The sequence below is a fragment of the Schistocerca americana genome, chromosome X (assembly GCF_021461395.2).
Source record: "Schistocerca americana isolate TAMUIC-IGC-003095 chromosome X, iqSchAmer2.1, whole genome shotgun sequence".
NCBI lineage: Eukaryota > Metazoa > Arthropoda > Insecta > Orthoptera > Acrididae > Schistocerca > Schistocerca americana.
In genome coordinates this window covers 576,023,147-576,049,690 of record NC_060130.1, presented here as the reverse complement: position 1 = coordinate 576,049,690, position 26,544 = coordinate 576,023,147, and the positions used below count along the sequence as shown (strand labels likewise).

The 26,544-nt window shown below is 42.8% G+C and overlaps 1 protein-coding gene across 1 annotated transcript in view; it reads left to right on the top strand.

Annotated features, from left to right (window-relative positions):
* The window catches only part of LOC124555122 (cytochrome P450 4c3-like), a 189,288-nt gene that overhangs the window by 158,852 nt on the left and 3,892 nt on the right, over window positions 1-26,544 (top strand). Inside the window, exon 10 of the mRNA XM_047128927.1 lies at window positions 8,230-8,398. Coding sequence (XP_046984883.1) covers window positions 8,230-8,398 — 169 coding nt within the window. The remainder of the gene's footprint in view (window positions 1-8,229; window positions 8,399-26,544) is intronic.

The following is a 26,544-nucleotide window of genomic DNA, read 5'->3' as shown; positions in this document are numbered from 1 at the left end:
TTCTAGTATTACAGGTGATTCAAAAATATTTCTGTTTGCTGATGACACCAGCTTGATAGTGAAGGATCTTGTGTGTAATATTGAAACAGTAACAAATAATGTAGTTCATGAAATAAGTTCGTGGCTTGTGGGAAATAATTTGATGCTAAATCACAGTAAGACTCAGTCTTTAAAGTTTCTAACTCACAATTCAACAAGAACCGATATTTTGATCAGACAGAATAGGCATATTATAAGCGAGACGGAACAGTTCAAGTTCAAATGGTTCAAATGGCGCTGAGCACTATGGGACTTAACATCTATGGTCATCAGTCCCCTAGAACTTAGAACTACTTAAACCTAACTAACCTAAGGACATCACACACATCCATGCCCGAGGCAGGATTCGAACCTGCGACCGTAGCAGTCGCGCGGCTCCCGACTGAGCGCCTAGAACCGCGAGACCACCGCGGCCGGCACAGTTCAAGTTCCTAGGCGTTCGGATAGATAGTAAGCTGTTGTGGAAAGCCCATCTCCAGGATCTTGTTCAGAAGCTAAATGCTGCTTTATTTACCATTAGAACAGAATCTGAAATAAGTGACACTTCAACACGAAAGGTAGTCTACTTCGCATATTTTCATACGCTTATGTTGTATGGTATTATTTTTTTTGGGGTAATTCTTCTGATTCAAAAAGGGTATTTTTGGCTCAAAAACGGGCTGTTCGAGCTATATGTGGTGTAAGTTCGAGAACCTCTTGTCGACCCCTATTCAAAAATATGGGAATTCTGACATTGCCCTCACAGTATATATTTTCTTTAATGTCGTTTGTTGTTAGCAATATTAGCCTATTCCCAAGAGTTAGCAGCTTTCGCTCAGTTAATACTAGGCAGAAATCAAATCTGCATGTAGAATGCACTTCCTTGACTCTTGTGCAGAAAGGAGTGCAGTATTCTGCTGCATCCATTTTCAATAAGCTACCACAAGAACTCAAAAATCTTAGCAGTAGCCCAAATACTTTTAAGTCTAAACTGAAGAGTTTCCTCATGGCTCACTCCTTCTATTCTGTCGAGGAGCTCCTGGAAGAGCTAAAAAATTAAGCAAATTCCAGTGTTACATTCTTGATTTTCTTCATTTAAACTTACGACTTGTCACCTGAATATGTTTTTTTTATATTTCATTTTATCTGTTTCTAATATCGTGTTATAATTTCATGCATTGACTCGTTCCATGACCATGGAGACTTCTCCTTAATTTGGTCCCACGGAACAATAAATAAATAAATAAATCCAACTGAAGGTGTGGCTCTAAGCTAAGTAACCGTTTGTTTTCCTTATAAAATATCTTACATACAACTGGTTGCGGTTTTCATTCCACAAGGAATATATTCACAGCTGCGATTGCACTCAACACAAAGTTGTTTGTAAAATTCGCAATATCATATACAGGGTGAACAGTAATAAATCCGACAAACAGCAGGGACGGATTCCTGACTGGAACTGGAAGAAAGAAGTCCCTATGAACATGTGTCTGGAAATGGAGGGTTGCGTGCAACGATAACAAATCGTCCCGGAACGCAGTATAGAGCTTCGTCGCATCCACGTCACAATAGATGGGCAAGTGGTCTCCCTGGGATGCAGTACACGCGTTCACATGTCGTATCGTAGATTGCCGCACTCTTTCGCACGTTCCGGCCTCTCTCCGAATGGCGTCACTGGCATCGTGACACGCTGTTGAAGGATCTGCACGTCAGGAGCTGGTTCAGCATGCACAACGCTTTCCAGATGCCCCCAGAGGTAAAAGTCCAGGGGGTTTAAGTCCGGAGATCTAGTAGGCCATGCTACGCGGCCTCCGTGTCCTATCCAACATCCGGGGAAGAAGTTGTTGAGGTGTCGGCGAACTGTGATGCGGAAGTGGGGTGGTGGTCCGTCATGCAGGAACCACATAACTTACCGTATTGCTAAAGGCGCGGTCTAAAGCAACCGAAGCAGAGCATTCCGCAGCAAATCCAGGTGACTCCCTGTCCACACATTGATGCTGAGCCGATGCTGATGAGATGCCTCAACATTCTGTAGCTCCCAGATGACGATTACGCCGACTGATGGTGCCAGTTCCGGTGAAGGTTGCTTCGTCGGTACAGAGGACTGATGACAAAAATTCTACAACTGTTGCAAAAACCATCGACAAAATCTTTCCCGTCGAGGGAAATCCGCTGCTGATAATCACTGCACTCGTTGCAGGTGATAGGGATAGTAGCGGTTGTCATGTAGGATACACATAATCGTACTTTGTCTTACACCATGTTGGCGGATCGCTTTCCTAGAGCTTGCACTAGGACTCGACTTAATATTCTGTAGAACCCGGTCCTCCAAATCTGGTGTACGCACAGTCCTCTATCTCTCTCCACGTTCGTCTGTCTGGAAGGACCCATGATCACACAAACGCCAAAAAGAGCTTGAAATGTTGTGTGATGCGGCTGGTGTCTGTGAATGTGTTTTAGTATAGTCGTGCTGCCTCTCGACCGTTTCCATCCGCCAGGTCGTACACAAACACCATCTCCGCTTGTTCCCGACGTGAATACCGGACAGTTCTGCTGCTTACAGTACACTGCGTCAATCACACAGCCTACAACACAGAAAGAACACACAGAACGTTGTCAGAGGAACTTTCATTCGTCAGCGCTATCTACCATCTCAACGATGCATTTCCCGACACACGTTCATAGGACATTTTTCCCTCCATTTCTAGTAAGGAATCCGTCCCTGCAGTTTGCCGGTTTTTATTAATGTTCACACTATATGGAAAAATAATTTATTACACTATGGCATGCCAGTATAGACGAAACATAAATAATCACTACGTATGATAAATGAGATTGTACTCGTGCGTACTATTTTATTTATTTAATTGAACGCATCCAATGCAATAATTCTTTTAGGTCAACTGGATATAGGAAATAAAATAAAGTGTGACACAAGCTGTTACAACGTGAAGAAAGACGGGTTATCACAGAATGCGTCCACGCACGGCAGCGGTTACCAAAGGTCTTTGCATAGTTTTTCTAACTAACGTTCTGATTGAGGTATCCGTGCTTTTACTGCTGAATACGCTGTGTCATTACCCAACACAACGTACATGCAACCTTAGCTTGTGAAGTATTCAACCATTAAATTTAAAAACAAGCTATCAGCGTGCCTTGACCTATGATTAGCAGAAATTCTCTCCTTTGTCTCAAGCAAGTATTTCTCATCACATTTTGCTCTTTGCAAACCGTTTAGAAAAGCATCCATCAGCTATGTTTCAGCGTCTGTAAAGTGCCTCTGACCACGCCGAATACCTCCAAGAAAATCAACAACCAGAAATGGCAGTGCAGGTTGTTTTTTGTGATCCCTACTCCTTCACCTAACCACCCATCTCCAACTTTTCTACGTGAGTAATGAGAGAAGTGGAACTCTAAGGGAAACCGCTCAAGGGCGAAATTTCAAGGAGAAGGACCCGTCAGTTATCATCAGGCAGTATCATCTATCATCTTTTTGCCGTACTAGTGTATGGGTCATCCAAATAGCTCTTGAACTGTCAATTTATTGTTAGAGAATTGTGAAAATGTGTACATTTTTGTCTTCCTATTGCTTAGGTTACTAATTACTGAAGACAGCATCCGATTATCGTCATCATTTTGCAGAAAAATAGATGTTTCCCAATATTGATCTTCGGGGCTTATATAATTTTTTGTTATGCTCATAACATGTTCAAACAGGTAAACACCTAGAACAGTCAGAGAGGCATTTTGCACACCATCTCTCTGTGCTATATCTACAATATTCTGATTAAAGCACAAAAGGTGTATCTAGACCGACGTGTAATCAAAATTACAGAAAGCAGTTGTGTGGCTATGATGTTGCATATTTTCATATTCTACCATTTCAAAGAGTGAGTTCTGGCCCTTACTGAAACCAAAGGAATTTAACAAAACTGTTGTTCCTATCTCTTCATTGGCCGTTCTATATCCTGTCATCCAGTGTGGTTAAAATACAGGGTGTTTATAAACGAATAGCGGGGTTTTAACGCTTTATAATATTTATTATATTAAACTTACAGTTATAAATCATATGTCAAATGGAAGAGGAACTCAAACAGTTCTACCAAGAGCCTTATAAATGTTCAATGTGAGCACCAATTGTCACACGGCACACATCAAGTCTATAGCCGAGTTCTTCCCAAACGTTGATTGGGCTTGCTTTGCATGGCATCCACGTTCACCCGACCTAACACCATGCGATTTTTTCCTTTGGGGTTTCATCAGGGATCGTGTGTACGTGCCTCCGCTATCAGTAGACCTCCCTGAATTAAGAAACCGGATTGAAGCAGCTGTTGCTACAATCACTGAAGAGACACTTATCAACGTTTGGGAAGAACTCGGCTACAAACTTTACGTGTGCCGTGTGACAGATGGTGCTCACATTGAACATTTATAAGGTTCTTGGTAAAACTGTTTGAGTTGCTCTTTCAATTGATATATCATTTGTAGCTGTAAGTTTAATATAATAAATATTATAAAGCGTTAAAACCCCGAAATTCATTTACAAACACCCTGTATAATGCTTGACATGGCAGGTGCTTATGTGACATCCTTTTGATGTGATCATATAATTTTTGAAGGTAGTGCCTAGTCTTTCCCGTCGTCGCCATTTTTACGTCTATTTGCTGTCTTATGTCTTCACTTCACACTCTGTATGTTAATGTTAATTCAAGAAGTGATCTCAGAGACCTCATCTCAGCTGGTTCAACTCTTTGTTCTTACCCTTTTCTTACAATCCAGTTTTCACGATTATAGATAGCTTAGCCACCATGTTGTGCAATCTTAGTGTTATCGCCTTTCTCTTAGTTCTGCCAAGAACTCTTCTTATACAATCATTTATAGCGTTACATTTCTGTGTACTTTGAACCATATCTGAAGTAGTTTTGTACACTGATATACTTGTCAGGAGATATTTAAACGAAGTTACCTGTTCTATTGCTTTCCATTGCCATTACTTTTGTTTTATTCACAGTTATAACCATTCGATAAGTTTGTAAAACGTATTTCAATTTAACCACATTCTCTTGTACAGCGCTTACACTGCCTGTTTGGAGAACCTAGTCGTCTACAAATAAAATAGTGTTAGTAAATTTGTTCGTTCCCAGGTCAATCCTCTCGGGGATTTTATAATGTCGTTCTTCTAAAACTTTGTTGATATATTAGGTGGTTGTAATTAAAATGAAACTACTCACTGAGGTCCGACACAATGGACTCGCATTCGTCAGGACTACAGTTCACATCCGCGTACGACCATTCTGATTTAGGTTTCCCGTGATTGTCCCAAATTGCTTCAGGCAAATGCCTAGTTGGTCCCTTTGAAAGGGCACGGCCGATTACCTTCCCCAACCTTCCCTAATCCGAGCTTGTGCTCTGTCTCTAATGATCTCGTTGCTGACGAGACGTTAACAATAATCTCCTCCTTCTCCTTCTCCTCCTCCTCCTCCTCCTCCTCCTCCACCGGTGAGGGCTGTAACTATCGCATGGCAGCGAAACTTGGTAGAAGTGTTAATCTGTTAATGCAGAACCGATTTATCCCGAAAAAAATTTAGTTCCAATTTTGCCCTCCAGGTGCATATCTGCCGCTGTACACTGTTTGTATGATGGTATGACATCCATGCTATGATTTCACAAGGTATAACATGAGTGAACAGTATGGGTATCGAGAAGAGAGACTGGGTGCTGTTAGTGAAACTGTTTTATGTGAACGGCAGCAGTTACAGTGCTGCATCGAGGGAGTCCCTTTGTTATTAAATGGTTTAAAGATGATGATGGTGAAATTTGAGAACAGGGGTGAACTTGGTTGGCGCCTAGAAGAGGAAGGCGTCCGATCCCAAGTTACTAATGGGGTTGCAGAGGTCGCTATTGTTGTAACTGATCACGCAGCACATGCCCTGGGTGGTATCTCATTCGGTGTCACGAGTATTGTCTATCCCATGGTCAACAGTACAGTTTAGTCTGAACTGGTATCTGTACAAAATCCAGACGGTGAAACAACTGAAATCTCAACTGCGGCAACGTTCTGAATTGGCTCTTAGAATTCTGGCATGGAAGGATGTTGGTGACATGTGGTTGGGCAATATTCTATGGAGTGACGAGGCACATTTTGCGCCACAGAGTGCAGAACTGTCGAATCTAGGGTACTGTTAGACAACGTGTTGTGCACGAAGAGCTGTTGACCTCGCCGTATGTGACTGTGTGGTGTGGATTTAGCAAGCAGTTTTATACTCGGTCCGTTCTTCTTTGAAGAGAATACACCCAGAGGGCCCGTCAGCCGTATCATGACGTCTTCACGTTACCGCCCTGCACAGCATGTGATTCCTGCTTTGAAAGAGTGCAAGCGCGTGGAAACCGCTGTTTTCATGCAAGATAGGGCAACACCCCATTTCGCTGGCCCAGTGAAAGATCTATCTTCCACGTCTAAAAAAAAAAAAAAAAAAAAAAAAAAAAAAAAAAAAAAAAAAAAAAAAAAAAAAAAAAAAACCGATGCTCAGATTCCACCAGAAGCGCTGTGAGCTACTGTAGATCTCGTCATTTTACGGATGCAGCATCTTGTCGACGTCTCTGATGGTCATATTGGACGAATATTCTAAGTGGCAGTTAACAGTAAAAATCAACATTGTACCTTTGACTTTAGATGCTCAAGTCCCGTTCTTAATCCATTACAAACGGAAATATTTCTATACGTCATTCCAGCATTCACAGCGCCTGATTTGCTCCGGGTAGCCAAAACAGGAACTAATATTTTTACAGCGTAAATCGCGTCCGCATTAACACATTATAATATCTAACAAATTCGCTGCCATACGAAAATTACAGCCCACGCTGGACCTCTGTGAGTCGCTGCACTTAAATTACGCTGAAGAGCCAAAGAAACCCGTACACCTGCGTCATATCGTGTAGGGCCCCTGCGAGCACGCAGAACTGCTGCAACTTGACGTGCTTTGTACTCGCTAATGTCTGAAGTAGTGCTGGAGGGAACATATACCACGAATCCTGCAGGGCTGTCCATAAATCAGTAAGAGTACGTGGGGGCGGAGATCTCGTCTGAGCACGTTTCAAGGCATCCCAGATATGCTCAACAATGTTCGTGTCTGGGGAGTTTAATGGTCAGCGGAAGCATTTAAACTTAGAAGAGTGTTAATGGAGCCACTCTGTATCAATTCAGGACGTGTGGGGTGTCGCATTGTCCTGCTGGAATTGCTCAATTACGCATTGGGATTGCACATGAATGGATGCTGGTATCAGACAGGATGCTTACGTACGTGTCACCTGTCTGAGTCGTATGTAGACGTATCAGGAGTCCCATATCACTCCTACTGCGCACTCCCCACATCATTACAGAGCCTCCACCAGCTAGGACGTGCAGGGTCCATGGATTCATGAGGTTGTCTCCATACCCGTATACGTCAATCCGCTCGATACAATTTGAAACGAGACTCGTCCGACCAGGCAACATGTTTCCAGTCATCAATGTCGGTGTTAACGGGCCCAGGCGAGGCGTAAAGCTTTGTGTCGTGCAGTCATCAGGGGTACACGAGGGGGCCTTCGGCTCCGAAAGCCCATATCGATGATGTTTCGTTGAATGGCTCGAACGCTGACGCTTGTTGATGTACCAGTACTGAAATCTGCAGCAATTTGCAGAACGGTTGCTTTACTGTCACGTTGAACGATTCGTTTCGGTCGTCGTTGGTAAGCGATGTGGGAGATTTGATGTTTCACTGGGTTCCTGATATTCACAGTACACTAGTGAAATTGTCGTACGGGAAAATCCCCATTCCATCGCTACCTCGGAGATGCTGTGTCCCATCGCTTGTGCGCCGACTATAACACCACGTTCAAACTCATTTAAATCTTGATAACTTGCCACTGTAACGGCAGTAACTGATATAACAAGTGCGTCAGACACTTGTTGCCTAATATAGGAGCTGCCGACTGCAGCGCCGTATTCTGCCTGTTTACGTATCTCTGTATTTGAACACTCATGCCTATACCAGTTTCTTTAGTGCTTCAGCGTAATTATACGTATGGTTTCACTATAATATGTCCATATTGTAAATTGCTCTAAGGATAACCTGTCCTCTGGGATACATCATGAACGAAGATCATCGGGAGATTCAAATTAACTTGTCTTGTTTTGTCTCTAGTACAATAATATTTTATCTTTGCTTTCAGGAAAAGATAGAAGAAGAGTTAGAGGAGATCTTCGGAGAGTCTGACCGTGAAGTAAAGATGGAGGATCTTAATGCAATGAAATACCTGGAACAAGTTATCAAGGAAAGCCTTCGTCTTTATCCTAGTGTTCCCCAGTTCGGTAGGAAACTTGATGTGGACCACGAAATACGTACGTACTTGAACAACAATACTGATTATAGTTTTACATTAATTCACGGGTACTGAAAGAAAAGACAGCGACAGAAACGAGTATTGAATACGGAGAGTTCATCAGTACATCACTCACATTTAATGAACTTTTTATCCGATTCTAGTCAAATTTTACGCACCTTTGCATTTTTTTCCAATTCTACACTTGAAAACTAAATCGCTATTTCCAGTAGCATGGCTCATGCACATAATCGTTGACTATGTTGCTTGTTAGCTTTAGTTTGAAACCTTCAGAAACAAAGCAATCCAAACAAAACAAGAAATGTGAAAAGTATTCCTTTCACAATGGAGAAATTTCCACTTCATTGCAAGAAAGCCGTAAACGTATTATAATAAAAGAAATAATTTAATAAAAAGGTAATAGTTATCAACTACTAAAACGATAAGAGTCTAACAAGTCTGATGTAACAGTCTTTGCATTCGACGTCATCGTTATATTCATTATTTTCTTCCACATGTTCCTTCTAGTGTTAGGCTTTCATCGTATTATAGTTTCATAATTCTCTCTATTCCTTGCATGGTTCTCAGCACTTCTCTTTTTCTATCTTCATTAAAAAGATGTTAGTAGGAGGGCTGAGTCCATACGAGGACAGTTTGTGTTGTTGCTAGATTTCCCTCTCCCCCTACCTCCTCCGCTTTGACATCATCAACCAGTTTTGCATTGTTGGTATATTTCTTCCCCACTCCTTTCCCATTCAAATGGCGTCACAGTGAAGTTAGGCCAATTGTGCTATTACAAAAAGAACGGAAAATTCGAAATAGCCCAGTTGTGGTAAGTGGCGGATATAGCCCAATTGGCCTAAGCATAAAATCCAAGAAGGTAGACCTGAGGACAACCTCTATAATGTCAGAATCCAAGATGGAGATCTGAGAATGCAGACCTCGGCATATGAGGACAGCCTCTACGACATCAGAATCATAGATGGCGATCCTGGGCATACGAGGACAGCCTCTATAACGTCATAATCCGAGATGGTAGACATGGACCTACAGGATAGTCTACATAGTTGCGGGTTTAGTTGTTCTAAGAACAGAATCCAAGACGGCATGCCTGAGGAATGCATTCATAGTATCAACGCCGCATGTTATAAGTATAACATCGAAGAAGGTCACTTGTAAAAATCCAAGAAGGCCACTGGATTTTCCCTTATGTCATCGTGGAACTAGGCCGCTTGTCATAAGTATAAAATCCAACAGCTCAGTTTAAAATGATGGTAACCCAGTTGTCATAATTTTAAACAATGTTCGCCACACCTCTGACATCGAAGTTCACTGACACGGCTTGGATGTTTAAACAATTTATGCCTATCCCAGCTGTAAGTTCAACCTATGCGCTGTTGAAACATTTATGGTGTGTGTAGTAGGTTATGATGGGAACCACTACACTTTTTATTTACGTAAATGCCGCAGCAGGAGAGACTGTTACGTGCCGCCTTCACAGCCCCTATGCCACCCCTGCTGCCACTCCCAGTGTCAGTCAGCATACTGTTCGGGCCTCTGACATAGCACCACGCTGTCTAGGGCCGAGCTGGGTATCAACACACACCGCCAGGGTAGACAAAATGCATCAACACTTTGACACTTTGTACAACGCAGTGCCACAGCTGTGTGGCATCAAACAGGCTGCGTCAACACAGTGCCACCCTACCTCAGCTGTCCCCACATTGCTCTAGATACCTAAGCTACTCTCACGTAGCCACAGACCGCAGGCAGCGCCTTCCAAGTTTTCAATCCAAGAGCCTCCGCATCCTAAATTAAAAATTGTGGGAAATTAAAAACCTAAGACGGTGAAACTAGTGCAGATGTCCTCCAGTTCCGTGCTACACTCTGCACTCTCCCTGCAGACCACTGACACCAAGTATCAAGTTTCGAATCCCAAAGTCCTCTTACCGTAAGTTAAAAATTGTGTGAAAATAGCCGGCCGGAATGGCCGAGCGGTTCTAGGCGCTTCAGTCTGGAACCGCGCGACCGCTACGGTCGCAGGTTCGAATCCTGCCTCGGGCATGGACGTGTGTGCTGTCCTTAGGTTAGTTAGGTTTAAGTAGTTTTAAGTTCTAGGGGACTGATGACCTTAGATGTTAAGTCCCATAGTGCTCAGAGCCATTTGAACCATTTTTTTTTGTGTGAAAATAAAAAATCCGATATCGTAGTTCCGATTAACACTAATAGTATATTCTTTGTGATGGTACTACAGTCACCTCCACCACCCCTGTGGTGTCACAGCCCATATGACATAAGTTGAAACTGCATGACAATTTCAGATTACAAGAAGAACCTCCTTATGCTTTAGAACATATTCTCACCATTTCACCCAACAGTTTACCATTATTAGGCATCTTCCCATCACATTTCTGCATTTGAAGTAGGAGTGTACGTCACACATGAGGGAAGATTTTCTGACAAGGTCGCGAGATAATTTTTGAGATTCTAAGAAAAATAAGCATAGGCTACAGGGAAAGGTTGGAATAAACAACCTGTTGGTTCAAATGGTTCAAATGGCTCTGAGCACTATGGGACTTAACTTCTGTGGTCATCAGTCCCCTAGAACTTAGAACTACTTAAACCTAACTAACCTAAGGACATCACACACATCCATGCCCGAGGCAGGATTCGAACCTGCGACCGTAGCAGTCCCGCGGTTCCGGACTGCGCGCCTAGAACCACTAGACCACCGCGGCCGGCAAACAACCTGTAGAAGAACCTATATGGAGTCATAAGAATGTAAGTATAAGAAAAAAGTGTTCGAATTGAAAATGGGTAAGACAAGGATGCAGTACGACTACCCTATATCTGAACCTGTATATCGGAGAAATAAATGCTACTGTCACATTCTAGGCACTTGTTCCATCAGAACACCAACTTTAACGTCAGTCAGTTTCATTTTATATGGTATAGTCACAGGATTTTTAGATGCTCTCTTGCCAGTTTTACCCAGTGTTAGTTACTCTTGGTATCACATTGTCATTCCTGTGTAGGAGAAATGGTATTTCTGCTAGCATCCCGTCTTCCACGTAGATGACCTTGGGGAACTTATCATGTGGATAACTGTTAAATGGACCACATAAATTTTCTTTTTTAGTATCATAGACAATTCCTTCTCTAATTTTTGATGACAGTCCACTGTAGAAAATGTTTTCACCTCCATAATATCGTCATAAAACATATGCACATTTACATTTTGCTAAACAACACACAGTTTAAGCGTCACTTATGCTGTTAATGTCAGTAACAAGACTGCCCATGTTCTCCAACAACAAACACAAATCAAACCGTTTATTAGTTCGTCTCATTTTCACTCAAGAAGTTGAATGATGTTAAACATTTTAGGGCAGGATATAGTGGTACTTTGGACTACCACATAGTTAAAGCTGTCTCTGAAATAGGCAGACAGAAATAATGTGACTGCTCAAAAATTAAAGTGTGTATGGATGAAGTTCTCTGTTGGACGGAGACTGCCCCCTGCGAGTACTGCTCTTATATGTGGTGAGTGTGACACGTTATCTGACTCACTATGTGTATTATACAGTGCATGGCACGATAGTTCGAATGTTTTACGTGTACTATAGGGCACGTGGCATGGTACCTGAGCGCAATGCGCAGACTACCTGGGATGGTATGACATTCTATCCTACAGACATGATGTATGCTTCACCCACAATGCTTAAATTTAGAGCAGACACACACATTCTTGCAGTGAGTGCAGGCTGGCTTTTCTGCTGCAATGTGGTACGGGAAATCACTTAGAAAAAACAAGAATAACAAAAGGGTCCAGCACACAGCCTTGAGGTACTCTGTAATTAAACTTTGTGTGTCATGAAAAGAAACCTCCATTATTGCGATATATTTCTACCTTGTGTTGCCCCCCAAAAAGATGCAACTTATACCAGATATAGTTAACTCTATGAATAACATTTTGTATGACTAGCTATGGCAAGGAAAGCGTTTCTGAAGAAAAGAAATTTGTTAACATCGATTATAGATTTAAGTGTCAGGAAGTCTTTTCCGAAATCATTCGTATGAAGTGTAGCTATGCATGGAAGTGAAACACGGACGATAAATAGTTCAGACATGAAGAGAATAGAAGCTTTAGAAACGTGGTGCTACAGAAGAATGCTGGAGATTAGATGGGTAGATCACGTAACTAATGAGGAGGTACTGAAAAGAATTGGGGAAATGAGGAATTTGTGGCACAACTTGACCAGATGAAGGATCGGTTGGTACGACGCGTTGTGAGGCATCAAGGGATCACCAGGTTGATATTTGAGGGAAGCATGGAGGGTAAAAATCATAGACGGAGACCAAGAGATGAATACACTAAGCTGATTGAGAAGGTTGTAGGTTGCAGTAGTTACTCGGAGATGAAAAGGCTTGAAAAGGAGAGCTGCATCAAACCAGTCTCCGGACTGAAGACCATAACAACAAACAACAACTTGACTGATTAAGAAGCAGATCATGATTGATCATATCAAAGGCTTTGCATAGGTCTAGAAACAGCTGATAGTTTTACTCATATTCGTCTAAGCCGTTCAGGACTGTGTCTCTTTTCTGATATATGTCTTGTACGTTCTGATGAACAGCAGCAACTCTGAAATAGATGCTGGGTGAATGGAGTGGTAGTCAGATGTTCAATAATGCTGCATTGGCAGAACAGCCGACATGCAGGTGAGGTGAAGTGGGCACTACTGTTTACCACGATAGTGCCGGGAGCACCCTCAGTTGCAAAGGTTGCCATAGGGACACAGATGATAGCATCTACAGTTGTTGTAGACATCCATGCCACGTAATGGAAATTCTAGAGTGCATCCACTACCAGCAACTGCATTGCTGCCTAAAATGATCTGGCAAAATCCACATGCACACACCTCAAAGGGTTTTCTATCATTGGCCATGGGGAGAATCCGTGAGCTGGGAACACCTGATTTTTTGAGAGACAAAGTGTCAGTGTTCGCAGGTTGGGCAGTGGGACGTTGACACATTTAATAATTGTAATTGCTTACAAATAGTGCCCACCACAGCAGTTGCAGCGCCGTTTTATCTGGGAGCTTGTTATGAGGACCAGAAAGTGAAATCAGCGACTAACACTCCATTAGCGGATGGAATTTTCTGCCGTACTGGGATATAAGATACTTTTTGTACTAAATTATTGCTAACGTCCTCTTTCTGTTCTGAGAACAGTTCGTCTGTGCTACTGTTAATGTTTTAGGCACAAACACGTTTGTATGTTCGTGCCATCAGAAAGCTTGGACAGCGCAACACCAGTATCATATTGAGACGAGCCAGTAGCTGAAGTTAGTCACATACCTGGTGATGTTTCCCGAAAGGGGACAAATTTAAGACTTTTCTTTAGTTTATTCAAAATTTACACCCTTTTTTCATAGTCTGGTTAAAGTTTATATAATTTGAGATGCTTTAGCTATAAATTTATGAAAATAGTTTACTTTTCCCAAAAAATATTGCAGCTCTTCTAGATACAGATAATTGAATTACAGCTTTCATGTCGTGTAACACAAGCTTAAGATGTCTCTCGCTCAAAAAGTGACCTAGATACGTAACCCTGGACTCACAAAGTACTGCATTTCTTGAGCCAGCAATGCAAACCATTGTTCTGTAAGCAGCTAAACTTCATGTGAACAGCCTCCATGTACTGCATCCATGTGGCTCCTTTACAATAATGGCAACCAGGTAGTTTCCACAGTTAGAAATATCTTGTATTAACCGCTGTAAATGATGCAGGAATATGGCTGGCACACTAGCAAGCTTTCCCAACCGTCCACTGACTGCGCTGCGTGTGGCCTCAGGTTATCCGTTCGTAGCGTAAGCCTAAACTGGGGAGCCAAAACAAGATGATCATTGCCATGACGAGAATGAATGTCGCCTGGTGGCGCTACGGGCATGTGATGCGGTAAGGAAAGTATATAAGTTAGACATAGACGAATGGGGATCCTTTCACAAAGGGCACATTTTCTTTTTGCCCATTGATGCCTGCATATATGTCCGACGGAGAAGTACTTCTTCACAGCACAGGCGCAGCAATTCCATATCTATGGAAAGTGATTGAATAATGGTGAAATAACGAGCAAGTGAGAAGGAGCTTGACGTTCAAGCCTCATCAAATCACACAAAGCTGGGATAGGAGGCTCTCATGCTGTGTAAGGCAGGATAGAAGGCGATATGTGTACATTGTTGAACACAGGGTTCTACAGCAGTCGACTCAGATGTGCACCCATATTGAGCCAATTACGAATGCAGTGGGCACGGAAACTGTCACCTGGTCGGGTAAATCGCGTTTGTTGATACACCAGGTTGGTGGTCGTCTCTGGATACACCATCAGCCAAGCAAAGAGCTGCTCAAAACATGCAAGCCATGGAGGGACGGTAGGGGCAATTATTACGCTGTGGTGGACATTCAGCAGGACTTTCAAGGAACCCTTGGTAATACTCGAAGGCATGATGGCAGCTATGGAACATTTTTCCATACGTGAACATTTTTGCAGACCACCTGCATCCATTTATGTTTGATGTCTTCTCCAACAGCTATGGCATCTTCCACCAGCATAACAGTCCGTGTCAGATTGCCAGTATTTCTCTGCAGTGATCTGAGGAGTATAATAGTGAACTCATGTTGATATCTTGGCCACCAAATTCGCCTGATCTGAACTCCGTCGAACTCATATGGGATGCAACTGGGTGCTAACTCTGCGCTCACAAACCAGAAGCCCGTAATTTACGGTAACTGAGCAACCTGTGCATACATATCTGATACTATACAACTCTGGAAACATACCAACGAGTAGACTAGTGCATGCCACGCAGAATCCTCGTTGTATTGAAATCCAAAGGTATACAAAAGCGCCATGAAGCACCTGGTCATAATGTTTTGGCTCAACAATATAAACAAAGGTGTAAACAAAAAACTATTGGACACCGCTGTGTTATGTTACTTGACAACAGTGATAACTAAAGGAATAATTGATTGGTATTAGATTTGGAAAGCGTTTACAGCGACGAATTGGGTTAATTAGAGTTATTCGAGTAAAATTTAGGACTATAGCCAAGCCTTTCGTAGTTACAGTTCAGACGAAATATTTCTCGTATTTTCCTCGCAAAAAGCACATTCGTTGTGCTAAATGTACAGATACTAATACTTGTATACACAACGAATAATTGAAGTGGTAGGCAATTGCCGCTATTAAAATAATTCATTTCTGTGCATGAAATAGTCTTATATTTTACACGTTGGCGTTTTATAATGCTACTTATAGCTGATTAAACCACAATGTAGAGCGATATCAGCATTCACTAGGTTTGTTTCTACTATTAACGAGCATTGATTATTACGTAAATATTATCCCAGTCTCAGTGATAGTGTAAAACTGAGTATACTTTCCCCTCCCTCAACAAGCACAAGCAGTCGCGCCGCTAAAGATATAGTTAGATCAGATGAGTGATAATGATAACGAATCAGCACAATGAGGAAGCAGTTGGAATAAGACCACACAACGGGTGGGATGACTCATAAAAGTGGGGCAGAATGGAAACCTTATCTTGCGTGGACTGTCACGACGAAGATTATTTCCTTGCTTTATTTTAATAATTTATTTTACGCAGAAGGCAGCTTTGCCATTTATTTCACAGGAGGTTCGGGATTCAAGAAGAAACAGTTTACTTACCAGCATTCATATGTCTCCACACCACATCATCACCTCTTTTACAAACAGCCAGAAAAACACAAACTCAATCTATATCTCGTCACTTCTATGCATGGGCTTACACACTCACAGACACCAACATAAAAATCCACACAAGACAGACACCCAACGTAAAATCTCATGCGGTCGTCCATGGCAGGCACGGCCAAGCTCTCTCTTTCTTTCTCCCTCTTTCCCTCTCTCCCTGTCTCCCTATCGCCCTATCTCCCTATCTCACTATCTCACTCTATCTCACTATCTCACTCTATCTCACTATCTCACTCTATCTCACTATCTCACTCTATCTCTAGTCCACGCACGCACGCCTCCCCCCCCCCTCTCCGGCCGCTACTCCCCCCCCCCCCCCCCACACACACACTAACGTGCACTAAAGCAAACACACTGAAATACACACCACCAAGAAATCATGCATAAACTAGAACATACACACAAATTCTACCAAAACATCGCTCTCACGAATACGCAATCCTATACCCACATGCAACCACGAACACACAAACTCAGTACGCAAGTTGTTAAGATGGTAACAGGTCGTCATAGTGGAAACGAGCAATCGAACGGGAATTCACCACACCTATGGTCTTTCCAGCCGCGTGCAATGGGCAGCTGTTGAACACCTCTAGGCAGAAAGAATACAGAATTTATAGGTTTCAAGTCGTATAACACCTAAGGAAATATCATTTATATTGCAACTTACAAGGGGTGATCAAGAAGTTTCCGTTCGAAGGCTGGCTGGTTCAAATGGCTCCGAGCACTATGGGACTCAACTGCTGTGGTCAAAAGTCCCCTTGAACTTAGAACTACTTAAACCTAACTAACCTAAGGACATCACACACATCCACGCCCGAGGCAGGATTCGAACCTGCGACCGTAGCGGTCGTGCGGTTCCAGACTGTAGCGCCTTTAACCGCTCGGCCACTCCGGCCGGCCGTTCGAAGGCCCTGGAGTCCAGAATCGGTATGCAAATCAGACAGAATTTCCATGAGCATTGAGGTAATCATAACACCGACGCACCAGGTTCAAGATACCCGTTCGTTATAACACCGTGTCCTGCTGCCTGTAGAAGCCCGTAACTGCCTGCTGCGCATCCTCATCCGACAGGAATCGTCGAACCTTCAAGGTTGGGGCACCATCCCACAATCGAGATTTTCGGCAGACATGCTGCCCCGTACACATTCTTCATTCTCCGACGGATGTCTACCAGTGTTTGTCCTCCGGTAGCCAAGAAAAGAGTAACAGAACATTGGCCCTGTTTGGATGTATTTGGTACTAACGTCGCTGCAGTTCACGTTTCCGCATTTACCGCACACTCGTTTAAGAGACACATATGCCACACGAATCCTATTCCTACATATCGGTGCTTATACACTCGCATCCTAGTCACGTTACGTTGTATGCTGCAGCACCACTCTCAAACGAAATCTTTTCGCTCGTCCTTCATAGTTCTGCCTTGACTGACGGCATTTTCTAAAAACATTCCTACTTTCATCTATCTCTACCTGCTGAAATGACGAAGCGATTTAATTTGCACTTCTGACCAATGGTATCAGAGAATAAACAGCACGAAAAAGCAATAGAAAATGGCTCTGAGCACTATGGAACTTAACTGCTGAGGTCATCAGTCCCCTAGAACTTAGAACTACTTAAACCTAACTAACCTAAGGACATCACACACATCCATGCCCGAGGCAGGATTCGAACCTGCGACCGTAGCGGTCGCGCGGTTCCAGACTGAAGCGCCTAGAACCGCTCGGCTACTCCGGCCGGCGAAAAAGCAATAGAATTTCAACTCATCTTCACCAGGTCCACCCAACAGAAGTTACAGCAGCGTGCGCTGCTACTCAATGCAAAACATATTTAGCTGTTGACACACATTTTTCAATCTTCGCTTGACTTGTTGCGAGACTTACGGACGATACCGCTGAACATTTCTGTACGTCTCATGCCATTGCGTTCCATTTTATCTCATCTGTTTTAGACCTGTTATTGCGTTTTTAAGCATCCACCTCATTGTGTTTTGGAGACGTGCGTGAATACTGCAACGGAAGTGAGGCATTTCCAACAGTTCCCAGCGTATTTTCTCTAGTTCAGATTCAGATGTTTTATGCAAGCATACAAGTGTATTCCACAGTACTGAATGACTGGAGAGGCAACATCAAGATAACGTACCAGCACTGCAGCACTAACATCCGTGCTATGCACTCCGATTCCCTACTAGCAAACGAGACGTATGGAAATGTTAGTACCATGTGTCATACCCTTCTACCATCACGCACAATGTGACAGATTTGTTATTGACTCCTCCTAAACTCAATATTTAGCGAAGTATTTCACATCTCAGTCCAATGCTGTTTTCAACTGAGACTTCCAGCAATTCAGACTCACTACAGGGACATACAACAATTGGTAGAAACTTCACAGTTCCGTGTACCATAAAACTACAGGTAGACACAATGTTCAGAGTTCTTCTGCATTCAGTGTTATCCTCAGAATACTAGCCCCTGCACATAGGTGATACATAAAGTGTGACTAAAAATATCGGTGGTAGGAACCAGGCATTCAATATTCATCACATACGTAACATATACAGGCCTGACAAAAAAGTGAAGCACCCAGAACGTGTGGTCGGATATCAATGTAACATCTTACACATACAGCCCATCGGCTGGTATGTATATAGTTAGAGTTGCATTTCTCTGTGACAGGTAGAACGGCCACTGGAGTGCATTAGTGTTGGTCTCGTTTATGTAGTCATCAGTCTTCAAGCTTCCGGTAAACCACGCCTGACCTCCACAAGGAAGGATCGTCATACTGTGCACCAAGCACATGTTAACCTCTTTACAGTTGCACCTGCCATCCGAGAACAAGTAACGGACTTCCTGCAACATTCTCTGTCATTCCTCACCATTGGTCAGAGACTAGCAGCACACGGACTTGGGAATTACTGTCCCATGCGTTGGTTGCCGTCAACACTACAGTGCAAATGACTGTGTGTGGAGTGATGCCATGATCGGGAAAGATGACTGTTGATGAAAGACATCACCGATGAATCACGTTCTGCACTACCCTAGACGACCATCGTCAGCGGAAACGATGGAGTGTTTCGGAGAGGCACAGCGGTGTTACTCCTAGAGTAGGTGTGAGGAGCCATTGGTTATGATTTCGAGTCGCGGTTTGTAGTAACTGAGGGGACGACGGTACATCGTGGATATCCTACGTCCTCAAGTGTTACCTCTCGTGGAACAGTATTGCGGTGCATTTTCTTTTACAAGACATTGCTCTTTTACACATAGCACATGCCTCTATGAACTGTCTGCGTAATGTTGAGGTGATCCATTGGCCTGCAAGATTCTCAGATCTGTCTCTGACAGAACATGTGTGGGGCCAGCTTTGACGTCAACTCCATCCCAGTGACAGTATCCAGGACGTCAATGACCAGTTACAACAGTTGTGAGCCAGTTTGCCTCAGGAGAGGATACAACGGCTTTATGACACGCTTCCGAACCGAATCAGTACATGCATCAAGGCCGTAGGAAATGGTTCAAATGGCTCTGAGCACTATGGGACTTAACATCTATGGTCATCAGTCCCCTAGAACTTAGAACTACTTAAACCTAACTAACCTAAGGACAGCACACAACACCCAGCCATCACGAGGCAGAGAAAATCCCTGACCCCGCCGGGAATCGAGCCCGGGAACCCGGGCGTGGGAAGCGAGAACGCTACCGCACGACCACGAGATGCGGGCCCGCAGGAAATGCAGCGTCATAGCGATAAGTGGACGCGTACTCCTAGGTACTTTGTAAATACGCTCAGTTTTGTAGTCACTGGAGTAACATCACTTAGCCTCTTAACTCGTGAAGTTTTATTTCGTTTCCTCCTCTCCTTGTAGGTGTTGCTGTTGGATTGCGTTCTCATCATAGTTCTGAGTATAGTTGCAAAACTACCGTAGGCTACTAAAGATTATCGTTAGTAAGCGTAGACTAAGGTAGTTTTCGTAGTAGCCTTCGTTAATTAAGATCCTAACCAAGTTACTTGTACGTTAGGTTTGCTGCACACCTACCCGGCGTTACCTCATTTCGATCCCTTTGTTCGCGTATGCGATAAATGTCTTACTGGATTCCTCTAGAAACCAGAAACGGTGAACTGTCTAGAAACTGACTGAGGATGTATAAAGGACCGCTTAACTTACGGAACATTTCTTTTCTACAAAGTTATCATCCTGTCTGTTACTTAAAAATATACAGCACTTATAGCAAAATTGAAACTGTCAATGTTAAATTCAAGTTTTATGGAAAAATTGTTGATTTGTAATGTGTAACAGAGGAATGTTGTAGTAAAAATAAGAAAACGAAACCAGACTAGTTATACGGCGCTAAAAACGCAATTTCCTCAAAAAAAGGTTATGTAATAGAGCCACAAAAGAGAAACATGTCCAACTTCGCTTCATTGTTTTGCCGAGCTTACATAAAACACGTTCACGTTACTTATAAACTGTTTTCGCACTTATCAATAATACGAGGAAACTCTTGTCTTTGATCATGATGGAGAACTTTCTGTTGAGTACAAAGTAACAACAGTAATTATATAAATTTTTTAATGTTCGTGCACGTAAATTTTTCTTGCATCAAAAGTAATTGCTTTCCTTACATGAAAGCGCAGAAGGTACACCATCAACTGATTGTTGTTACCTATAAACTACAGCTTATATTTTGTAAGGATACAATAGATAATCGGCTAAAGCTGTACGATGTGCGGCTCTAATTATGTGCAAAACAAACAAACAAGAAACAAGGAGAAGTGGTTGACTCCCAGTTTCTCTCTCACATATTTGTTTATGTTTGTTTCCCTACCAGTGCTACCAATACTTCTGGTAATCCCTCCAATTACTACGTCATTGATGTACTGTGCCAAAACTACCCACCGAGCGGGGTGGCGCAGTGGTTAGACACTGGACTCGCATTCGGGAGGACGACGGTTCAATCCCGCGTCCGGCCATGCTGATTTAGGTTTTCCGTGATTTCCCTAAATCACTCCAGGCAAATGCCGGGATGGTTCCTCTGAAAGGGCACGGCCGACTTCCTTCCCAATCCTTCCCTAATCTGATGAGACCGATGACCACACTGTCTGGTCTCCTTCCCCAAACCAACCTACCAAAACTACCGAACAATAGTTTTGGTTGACTGCAACTCTAGTTCTGAGTATGAAGTTCATACTTGGTCAGTGATAAATGTTTATTATCTCTGGAAAGTTCCTTGGATGGCAAGCTACTTAAATTTTGTTGGGTGGATCATGGGATGTTAGGCAATGAATGAAAGGTTTTTTTCTTTAATTCGGAACAACTGCGTATGAAAAACTACAGAAGATGTAGAGGAGAAACAGGAAACACTTTCCTACATGACGAAAATGTAATAGGTGCACCGTTTCCCCGGTAGTGGTTCACGAAGGTGTTGCCGTGGGTGGTGTTCAAAGACGGCGTTGAAACTACCGCGTGATGACTATTGTTTTAGAAGTATTGCTGAAAATGTCCTCTGATTCATCCGTTTAAATTAATGCACAACTGGCATCTGCGTGATAATGATTGTCTAACACACTTAGTGATTCACAAATAATGGCTGCAGCTTCAGGAAAACGGGAGGTCAGCTCTTCTGCAGTATCAATCGGGGTGTTGTACACCAAATGTTTCATCACTCCCACAAAAAGAGATCCGTAGGAGTGAGGCCGAAAGAACGTGATGATCACCGCATTGGCCCACCTCTAACGATCCAACAACTGGTGAAAACATTGTCTAAATGTTCTCTGACGTCCACGACAAAGTGTGGTGGGGCCCGGTCATGCTGGAACTGTAAAGGTTTTTTATACTAAACCGCAGAGAAAGATAAGGTAAATCCCTCCACAAAGAGCGTAAGTTAGTAGATAAAGCCCAATCAGATGGTCGTGAACAATACCAGACCACAATTTTATAGTAAATCTTTGTTGAAGCAGGAACATATGAACTGCCTCAGAATTTTCTAATTCAAAACGTTTCACCGTCATGTCTGACCTTTTCTGAAGATCATTTGTTTGAAGACCTGCATAGATCTCTAGCGGGGAAGCGGTGTACGTGCGACATTTCTGGCAGAAATGGAATTATTTCTTTTTATCTTAAATTTTTTATTAATAATTGTTTTGCAACCCGTGTACAACCATCATCTTGGAGTTTAATTACACGCTGGAGAACACCATTCAGCAGTTTGGCAATGTATTCCTTCAAAATAGCATTTGCAGGTTTCGTTTCTGTGCCGGTGCCCGTAAGTTAACGGTTAGACTTTTTCCTAGACTCATTCTGGAAAACAGATGATTGTTTCTGGAACCATCATCAGTAGCTAGCCGATGACGTGGCATACAACCAAACCTCTCAGTGGTATACTTAATAATTAATTAATTGCTAATTTATATTTTATACTTATGTGCAAATCATTAGATTTAGAGCTCTGGTATATCTTAGTGTTGTGGACTGGCAAGACAGCTAATCCACTAGGAGGAAGCCGAAAGGCACGCGTTTAAGCTCACGCAGGCTGGCGTGAGGTCTGGAACAGGACTAGGAATTTATAGTAGCAAAGAACGTACGTAACGACTGGAATACGTAACTTTAATCCATAATAGGTGAACATCGCTCTTGACGGTACATGTTTTACAGCATCAATAGTAACTGGTAATGGCGCCTTACTAGGTCGTAGCAAATGACGTAGCTGAAGGCTATGCTAACTATCGTCTCGGCAAATGAGAGCGTAATTTGTCAGTGAACCATCGCTAGCAAAGTCGGCTGTACAACTGGGGCGAGTGCTAGGAAGTCTCTCTAGACCTGCCGTGTGGCGGCGCTCGGTCTGCAATCACTGATAGTGGCGACACGCGGGTCCGACGTATACTAACGGACCGCGGCCGATTTAAAGGCTACCACCTAGCAAGTGTGGTGTCTGGCGGTGACACCACATTTAGCATATGTGAAGAAATTTGGTGAAACCTCTTCTGTACCTATCCTCTGTCAAATGTGTATCGTCAAGATGTGGGAAGCCATAATTCTTTGGTTTTCGATGCTCAAACAACAAGCGTGTTAGGAGAACAAATTATAGGATTGACATCCGCCTGCTATTGCTAATCAGACATTTTTCTTAAGCTAATTTTGTTACCCAACTATGTTTCAGCATATCTGTGCTATCGGCAACTGTGTATAAAAATTTATTGAAATCTGAAAATACTAAATTTTCATTCTAACACTTGTGAGTGAAAATAAAGCCTAAATATTGTTTTGCATTTTGTGGTCTTTTGCATTGATTAATGGTTAGGCTTGGAATTTCATTAATTGCTGGGATAAAATGCCATTTCCTACAACATGATTTCTTCTGGTGTAGATAATTGGAAAAGTTAACAAAACCTAAATTTCCGCTGTAATTTTGTTGCGTAACAATATTTCGTGAGTAATTACGGTTTGTGCCGACATCCTTATCTATATGTTCATGGTCCGCCTATGAAGGTGGATTTGTAAAAACACTCCACAAGCATTTTTTAGTAATAGCACTTATGTTTCTTATGTACGAACTTCAAATGCAATGTTTATACTCGTTCTTATCCGCAGCTACGGTCGATTTTCGATGTTTTTCTGCTACGTCTTGATTTTTGATATTTTACTGCTACGACCATCATCAGTTATTTTGCTCCCCAAATAGCAAAACTCCTTTAAAACTCACATGATACTTCCAAATAATGTTGTTTTTAGAGCTGGCCAGAGTGGCCGTGCGGTTCTAGGCGCTTCAGTCCGGAACCGCGGGACTGCTACGGTCGCAGGTTCGAATCCTGCCTCGGGCATGGATGTATGTGATGTCCTTAGGTTAGTTAGGTTTAAGTAGTTCTAAGTTCTAGGGGGACTGATGACCTGAGATGTTATGTCCCATAGTGCTCAGAGCCATTTGAACCATTTTTTGAACTTCAGTCTTCCTCTTGTTTTCTTAAACGTTCTCTCCCTCCCTCCCTCCCTCTCTCTATCTCTCTCTCTCTGTATGTGTGTATGTTTGTGTGTCTGTGTGTGTGTTTGTAAACGTATCCAAATGGGGCGACATCGAGATGCCACGCATCTTCGTACACACCGCACAGAAACGCCAAACAACATCGTTTATAAATATTACAACCTCTGCTCGCTCTCCTAAACAGTCAGCAAACAAGCAATTTGATTTAACACAACGATCGTCATCATCGCTCTTAACGTTTAGTTGAGCTTTTTACGATAATGAAACATCTGTGGTATTTGAACACAGCAGATACATGGTCGTGAACAATACCAGACCACAATTTTCTGGCAAATCTTTGTTGAAGGGGGAATATATTCCGTCGCCGTCCTCGTCACACTCTTCACACTGTTTCTGAAATTATAATAGTCACAAGCACACACACGGGAACTCATGTACTCGCACACTCAAATCAATTTAACCTCATAACAAATATAAATGTATAGATATGAAAGACTGATTAACGATGAAGTCATTGTAGGTGTAAGTACTTGATGTGAATCAGCTACCTTCGTTATGAGCTTAAATCGTTTTGAGTGTGTGAGTACGTATGTGCCCGTGTGTATGCTTGTGACTGTTATAATTTCAGAATCCGTGTGAAAAGTGGGACGAGGACGGCGACGGAATATGCATCAAGCAAATGGGTCTGCAGTGTTCAAATACTGCATCATCGTGGAAAGCTCAAATGAACGTTACAAGCGATGATGACGATATTGCTACAGGTCTTTGGCCGTCAGCGGTCAGTATATTATGCAATACTTTCAGTATAATTTACAACAAAGAATATTCTGCAATAAAAGTCTGTAATGCTATGACTGGGCTACTAGAAAATGGATTAATGCGTTTAGTCCATGCCCTTGATTTACCTCAGTGCTTCACAAAACTTTTGAGCTATTAACATCTACATCTACATCTACATTGATACTCCGCAAGCCACCCAACGGTGTGTGGCGGAGGGCACTTTACGTGCCACTGTCATTACCTCCCTTTCCTGTTCCAGTCGCGTATGGTTCGCGGGAAGAACGACTGCCTGAAAGCCTCCGTGCGCCCTCTAATCTCTCTAATTTTACATTCGTGATCTCCTCGGGAAGTATAAGTAGGGGGAAGCAATATATTCGATACCTCATCCAGAAACGCACCCTCTCGAAACCTGGCGAGCAAGCTACACCGCGATGCAGAGCGCCTCTCTTGCAGAGTCTGCCACTTGAGTTTATTAAACATCTCCGTAACGCTATCACAGTTACCAAATAACCCGGTGACGAAACGCGCCGCTCTTCTTTGGATCTTCTCTATCTCCTCCGTCAACCCGACCTGGTACGGATCCCACACTGATGAGCAATACTCAAGTATAGGTCGAACGAGTGTTTTGTAAGCCACCTCCTTTGTTGATGGACTACATTTTCTAAGCACTCTCCCAATGAATCTCAACCTGGTACCCGCCTTACCAACAATTAATTTTATATGATCATTCCACTTCAAATCGTTCCGTACGCATACTCCCAGATATTTTACAGAAGTAACTGCTACCAGTGTTTGTTCCGCTATCATATAATCATACAATAAAGGATCCTTCTTTCTATGTATTCGCAATACATTACATTTGTCTATGTTAAGGGTCAGTTGCCACTCCCTGCACCAAGTGCCTATCCGCTGCAGATCTTCCTGTATTTCGCTACAATTTTCTAATGCAGCAACTTCTCTGTATACTACAGCATCATCCGCGAAAAGCCGCATGGAACTTCCGACACTATCTACTAAGTCATTTATATATATTGTGAAAAGCAATGGTCCCATAACACTCCCCTGTGGCACGCCAGAGGTTACTTTAACGTCTGTAGACGTCTCTCCGTTGATAACAACATGCTGTGTTCTGTTTGCTAAAAACTCTTCAATCCAGCCACACAGCTGGTCTGATATTCCGTAGGCTCTTACTTTGTTTATCAGGCGACAGTGCGGAACTGTATCGAACGCCTTCCGGAAGTCAAGAAAAATAGCATCTACCTGGGAGCCTGTATCTAATATTTTCTGGGTGTCATGAACAAATAAGGCGAGTTGGGTCTCACACGATCGCTGTTTCCGGAATCCATGTTGATTCCTACATAGTAGATTCTGGGTTTCCAGAAATGACATGATACGCGAGCAAAAAACATGTTCTAAAATTCTACAAGAGATCGACGTAAGAGATATAGGTCTATAGTTTTGCGCATCTGCTCGACGACCCTTCTTGAAGACTGGGACTATCTGTGCTCTTTTCCAATCATTTGGAACCCTCCGTTCCTCTAGAGACTTGCGGTACACGGCTGTTAGAAGGGGGGCAAGTTCTTTCGCGTACTCTGTGTAGAATCGAATTGGTA